At 49.1% G+C, this 6,562-nt stretch overlaps 1 protein-coding gene across 1 annotated transcript; it reads right to left on the bottom strand.

The window, feature by feature from the left end:
* Positions 1–354: 354 nt before the first annotated feature.
* HMGB1 (high mobility group box 1) lies at positions 355–5,162 on the bottom strand. Its single transcript, XM_042838879.1, has 4 exons — positions 4,493–5,162; positions 4,116–4,261; positions 3,027–3,201; positions 355–998 (listed from the first exon to the last, which is right to left on the bottom strand). Exons 1-4 carry the CDS (start codon positions 4,640–4,642, stop codon positions 822–824), a joined length of 648 nt encoding a protein of 215 aa, XP_042694813.1. The 5' UTR covers positions 4,643–5,162; the 3' UTR covers positions 355–821.
* Positions 5,163–6,562: the final 1,400 nt, after the last annotated feature.

Below are 6,562 nucleotides of genomic sequence, written 5' to 3'. Positions count from 1 at the left end.
TCTCAACTCTCCAAGACTGGTAAATTCATGCAACAGAATATTACACTTCACCAACTTCTGAACGAGCATCGCTTTGATGAGATCGGGTTCTTTTGTTTCCAGTTACGGAAGAATGTTCTTTCATCGCACGCCTATAGATTTCTTTTCTTACCCTATCATGAATATGCAGGGTATGCAGATCAAAGCTGTGTTTATCAGCTGGATATATGAAAGATGAAAACTGTAATATTCACGTGATCCCAAACGGGCATTCAATAAAGCAAAAGATGAGCTCCCCTCAAAAAAAAAAAAAAAAAAAAAAAGAGAGAAAAGAAAAATGATTTTCCAGGGCACCTATTAAAAGGACAACAATACTAATAAAAAAAATTGTATTTACTTAGAAGCATTCAGAATGTCAACAAAACAGCTGCAACTTTCTTTTTTCCTTTTTGCAATTACAGAGTGGTATTCAATTAACAGAACGACAATTATTTTTATGATGCATCAGAGACAACTGAAGATGAGAAATGAACTACATCCCCAAACAGAACTAATTTGTGCTGTGCACCAACAAGAACCTGCTTTAAAACTCCCATGCCAATTTACAACCCCCACACTGTACCAGGCAAGGTTAGTGGCCATTGAAATACCACTAAGGACAGGGCTATCTAAAGACACATTCGGTAGTGTGTTAACTATACAAAAAAAGAGACACTGTACAGTTTAAAAACAAATCTTACACAGCCTTACATTTCATTTTTTTTTTTTCTTTAAAAGGAGTGAGTTGTGTACAGGGGGGTTAAATGCTTTATAGACAAGAAAGAAATTGCTCTAAAAGAGACTTATTCATCATCATCATCATCTTCCTCCTCCTCTTCTTCCTCTTCTTCATCCTCTTCATCCTCTTCGTCTTCGTCCTCATCTTCCTCCTCTTCCTTCTTCTTCTTGCTCTTCTCAGCCTTGGCAACTACTTTTTTGCCTGCATCAACCTTCCCTTTGGCCCGGTACGCAGCAATATCCTTGGAGGAGAAAAGCAGGAAGAATCTCTTAAAGTTTAACCACTCCAGAGCTCTGAGCAACTTCCAAATGACATTCGTGAAACTGGAGCTACCCGGGCGTCTGCACTGGGCAGGACCAAGAGCTGTGGCTTCAGTTACAACAAGGTGAACTGAGGCTCAACAGCAGAAAAAGGAGGGAACGGAAACCTCTACCACAGAAACAATATTCACATGCTGCCTCTCAGTGCTTCTGGCTGCTGAGGAATCTCCACTGACAGGCTTTTAATAAGGGGTCGGAAGAGCTGCTGCCTCAGAGGGGAGAGGCACAGCCGAACCCATTTCCCCGTAAGGAAATGAAGTAGGGAGACCTCTTAAGGTCCCTTCCCAGCCCTATCTTCTGTGTCAGCTAAAGAAAAGCACACAGAAGTACTTACCTGAGGCACAAAATTATAATTAGCCACCCAAAACACACTAAGATGACACGGCATAATATCTGCAATGTTATGCCTCAGCAGAGAGCAATCACACAGAATTCTGCTTGACTGAAGTTTACAAAATAAAAGGTATAGGAACTTTGATTAAAGGGTAGACAGTGCCACCTTCTGCATGCAATAAATTTATTCCAGCAGTTTATAAAGCACAAAATTCAGTTCCTGTTATAGGAAGTCAAAACTGTACATGGAAGACCAAGACAGAAAAGCAGTCAGACTCCCCAGCTTTAAGCCAAAATCAGAAGAAACACAACAGAACTGATCTACAGGACTCTCAAATGCATCAGCTAGAGGGAAACGTGAGCGGCTTTGTGCAGACAGTCCAAATCTTCCATTCCCCATCCCGCCAATGTTACACCAGCCCTCTCACACTCCCTTAAAACTTAGCATGAAGTCTGTAGAAGAGATGAATCCACGAAGCAAAAGGCAACCAGTGAGGTACTGAGCTTCCTGCTCCTCAAAAACCCATTTGTAAATGTAAGAAATGAAGATACGGATAGCACAATAGCACAGAAATGAAGGCGTCTCGGACTAAAGTGATGACTGTGCCACGTATGAAGTTCCTCAGGCACTGTCAGCTCTGGATGTAAAGAACACTCAGCATGCTGAGAGCTTGAAGCTGCACCAGAAGGACAACACAGGAAGCCTTCTACACCTCCACCCCTCTCCAGCACGTGGCTGATGAGCTCTCACAGAGCACACCTTGTTCACAACCGTGCTACAATCCTCAAACAGTTTTGTTGGCCAGCAGGAGATGTGCCCAGCCTGCGGCCATGGCACACACGCAGACTGAGACCTCGGTGACTCTGTGACTCCACACCACATACAGCAGCTATCGCTGAGCACCGGCCCTCTACAAAGCATCAGCACAGATGCTGGCAGCACACCCCCTCCCCACTTGGTTTCCTCACCCTAGGATGGCAATCTGCCTCACAAAGAACACACACAGCACTGCTCTGCACGTGCAACGTGCTGCTCCTGCTATGACGATGAGGTTTAGCTGGAACGATTCAATAAGTTGTACGATACACTGCTTCGTATGTGCTGTAACTCTGTTAGATTACTAGAAAAGAGGGCATGCAAAGGAGATAGAGGAAAAAGCACATCTACTGCTAGCATCTCACAAGTGTTCTGACATCACCCCAACTATAAACTAAAAATAGCACCTATGTATTTCAATCATTTCAATAGGCAGGGATACATAACCCCTCTAAAACAAGAGAAACATTTTACTCTTTACTGATGTTACTTAACACTACCATCTTAACTCAGATGCTGCTGTGACCTATTGTTTTAATAACAATACAGACACGATGGTATCTATTAAACCATCATTGATGGCCCTGAGTCACAGATGAACAAAAAACATTCAACACACAGGACTCCAATTCTGTGATAATGGTGTCCTGTATGCCCTCTGAGTGACACTGTTCTAAAAGTGTGATGTTTGTCCTTAGCTCACGATGATGTGCAACATCAAATATTAGGGTACATGAGAATGGAAAAGTGTCTGTGTGGTTTGTTCTCCCCAAACCACCTCCGTAAATGCCAGCATTACCTTCTCATACTTCTCCTTCAGCTTAGCAGCCTTCTTTTCATAAGGCTGTTTATCATCTGCTGCGGTGTTGTTCCACATCTCTCCCAGTTTCTTTGCCACGTCCCCAATGGAAAGACCAGGATGTTCTCCTTTGATTTTTGGACGAAACTCAGAGCAAAACAAGAAAAAAGCCGAACTACAGACACACACACAGGGGGGGCGCCCGCAAAAAAAAGAAAAAAAAAAAGTATTTTAATTTTAGACTTTAACCTATTGTAACAAAAAGTTTTTTGACCTTATTTACTTTGGAACATCACCTAAAAGTGAAGCAAAGATTGATTACAGTGGAAGATATCAGAACTAAACAAACTACCTTGAAAACTTAACACATACTTGTCTCCAAGCAATGCTGCACATCTGGTCTCGTTTTTGGCAGGACCCCCATAGGAGCCAATTTTATATACCATATGCAGAGTAAGTCCTTAAGAGAATGACTGAATGGTAAGAGGAGAGCAAGAAAGCAGCAATGATTTGTCGTGAGAATTAGGATTTCAGGATGACAGCCCCAATAAAGACTTCTCCGCACCTTCCAGCATTAATTCATTAGGAACTGACACACACACACAAAGATGTATTCCTACAAAGCACCAGGTGAATCTGAACTCAGCAGTTCTGGCTACAATTTTAATTCTCCAAGCTGTTTTGTGCATGATCATCCCTCCAGCTTGTTTTGTTCACAAGGCTCTACGTTTAAGTGGACTGCCAACTAAAATTCCTGCTTGAGCCAACAGGTGGTGAGAATGGCTACAAGTATTTGACCACTGTTTGCCATCAGAATGATCCCTTTTTAAAGAACTTGGAAACATCAGTCAGAACTGTGCATTGTACATTTCTGCATCTGCTTTTAGAGGCTGACATTATTCCAACTTGAAGTGGACCAACCTGAAAACAAAAGCCTAATATTCATTATTAAATTTTCAGCCTATCTTAACATCACTGGCCAGGAAAACCAAGACAGCCTGTACTTCTGAAGCTCCCAAACTTGGATGAAATGATCATTTTATAGTGTGATAGTCCTGAACAATACAGCCTAACCAGAACACCACTTACGGAGGCCTCTTCGGTGCATTTGGATCCTTGAACTTCTTTTTTGTTTCCCCCTTAGGTGGTACATAGTTTTTCATTTCTTTTTCATAACGAAGCTTGTCAGCCTTTGCCATATCTTCAAACTTCCCTTTCTCCTTAGAAGACATAGTCTGTAAGGCAATTAAAACAACACTAAGATTTGAGAGCACATCCAGGTCTGCTCCAAAATTTCAGCTGGGGGAGCTAAAGGTAAGGCAGGAACAATGGAGAGTTATTTGCCTCACAAGTGTATTTCCTATATATCTAAAACCAGAACTTTTTACACAAATAATTGACAAGTTTGAATAACATTTCTAGCAGGGCAGCTGCTTAATGCTTTGCTTTTAAGGCATTTCTCCTACCTTCCATCGTTCTGAGCATTTTTTTGAGAACTCTGAGAAGTTCACTGAAGCATCTGGATGTTTCTTCTTGTGCTCCTCCCGGCAGGTTTGCACAAAGAAGGCGTATGAAGACATTTTACCTCTCGGCTTCTTAGGATCACCTTTGCCCATTTTTGAGGATTTTCTGCAGCAAGGCAAGAAAGACACCTTTAAAACTTTTCCTTTCTACAAGCCAAGGCAGGAAGTAAGCCATGAAGAACAACTGTGCTGAACAAGACTTGTTACAGCAGTGCTCTGAAATCATACAGCGGGAAGAAGTTTCTCTTCAGGAGTATCTACTGAGGGTTTTGACCAGCGCTGCCTGAGGTAACTTGGCAGATACAACCGATCACACAACACGCAGTTCCGGTCTCTTGTCAGCAAAAACGCCCCTTGCAAGCAGCCTGCAGTAATTGTTAGCACCAGGGCAATGGGAACCACACTCCTATTGATAGCGTACCAACCACTGGCCTCAGCAGAACGCCTTATTCTTAAGGGGAAAAGTATGAGAGCATCCTCTCCTTTGGGTTACTACATTCTTTCTCCACACAGCCTTCCCATCGCTCTGCCCTGCGGACCTTTGGGGCTTATTTACAAGACACACACACTGGGGGCTCGTTTACAAGAGACCCGTTATTGTTACGTGCTGTGTATTACTGCTGTCCTGCAAACGCACCACATAACGCTGCTCCATGCACACATCCACAAACACGGGCATGAAGCACTGCTGTCACCAAGGCAGGGATGTGAGTGAGTGAGTGAGCAGTGGGACACTTCTTCATGCCCCGCTCTGCAGCAGGGCCTGAGGGCACAAGAAACCTCGGGCCCTGGGAGCGCTTCTCCAGCGTGGCCTGTGGAAAGCTCACAGGCAGGAATCGGCGCAGAGGAAAGGAAAAAACAAAACAAAACAACACAAAACAAAGCCCACCCCACCGCGGGCCGCCCGCATCGCCGCAGCGGCGGCACTTCCTATCGGTTTGGCGGATAGACAGAAGCAGATTGCCGCTCCGTGACCGAACACGTCCGGTCTGAAGTTTCTCTCAGTAAACAAGAAGGCCGCGGCCCGGCGGCGGCTCCGGGCCCGGGGCGCTTCCTGCCGCCGGGCAGCGCGGCCGAGCGCCGCGTTTAAAAGGCGCCTTCCCGCCATTTTGGCCGCGTCCCGGCGGGGGCTGAGGGGCGCCCCGAGAGCGCGGCCGAGGGCGGGCGCGCAAAAAAAAACGAGCCGCGCTCGGACGGCGGCGCCGGGAAAGTTTGTCGCGGCTCGGGGCGAAACGCCGCGGGCGGCCTCCGGGAACGGAGCGACCAGCAGCCCTCGGCCAGGCACCGCGCCGCGGCGGTGCGGAGCGGCCGCGATGGCGCGGGCCGCGGGCGGAGGAGGTCAGCGCCGCGCGGCCGCTTCCATTTTGTGCGGCGGAGAGCCGCGCGGCCCCCCGCGGCCCCGACACGCGCGTCGTCCGCACGGGCCCTCCGCACGGCGCCGAGGCCGCGGGACCCCCGCCGAGGGGTGGCCGGGCCGGGCGGGAGGGAAGAGGAGGAGAGGCAGGCGCGGAATGGCCGCTCCGCTGCCGCGCGCACAGAACATGGCTCCTTCCTCCCTTCCTTCCCTTTGTGTGAGCGCGCCCGGACCCTGGCGCACACCCTCAGCCATTGCAGCCGGGGGGGGGGGGGGGGGGGGGGGCGCGCCGCGGCGGGGGGCGGCGGCGGGGCGGGGGGGGGGGGGGGGGGGAGAGGCCGGCTCGTTTCCAGCGCCCGCCCGAGCCCCGGCGGAGCGGGCAGAGCCCCATGGAGGACCCCCGCCGCCAGCCGGCCGAGTTTAAAGCCCCCCGGGCCGCGGCCCTCGCGGCGGGGCGAGCGGCGGCGGCCGCAAAAAAAAGTTCCCCCGAACTGCGCCCCCGCCCGCCCGAGCTCCTCGCTGCTCCGCCGCCGCTCGCCTTGTTTTCTCGCTCGCGGCTGCCGTCAGCCATGTTACAGCCAGGCGGCTCCGGGGCGAACGGCTCCCGGCCCCACGGCCCGGCCCCGTCCGACGGCGCGGCGCGGCACCGCACCGCACGG

The sequence above is a fragment of the Centrocercus urophasianus genome, unplaced genomic scaffold (assembly GCF_019232065.1).
Source record: "Centrocercus urophasianus isolate 14NV4802_14NV808 unplaced genomic scaffold, USGS_Curo_1.0 seq_9, whole genome shotgun sequence".
Taxonomy (NCBI): domain Eukaryota; kingdom Metazoa; phylum Chordata; class Aves; order Galliformes; family Phasianidae; genus Centrocercus; species Centrocercus urophasianus.
The sequence above is the reverse complement of the archived record's forward strand: the minus strand, read 5'-3'. Positions and strand labels throughout refer to the sequence as shown.

Excerpts from the sequence above, each read along its gene's own strand:
- HMGB1 (XM_042838879.1), bottom strand. The coding sequence starts at position 4,642 with ATGGGCAAAGGTGATCCTAAGAAGCCGAGAGGTAAAATGTCTTCATAC. Across the intron at positions 4,262-4,492 it reads AATGCTCAGAACGATGGAAG|ACTATGTCTTCTAAGGAGAA; the intron begins GTAGGAGAAATG and ends ATTGCCTTACAG. Across the intron at positions 999-3,026 it reads TGAAGGAGAAGTATGAGAAG|GATATTGCTGCGTACCGGGC; the intron begins GTAATGCTGGCA and ends TTCTCCTCCAAG.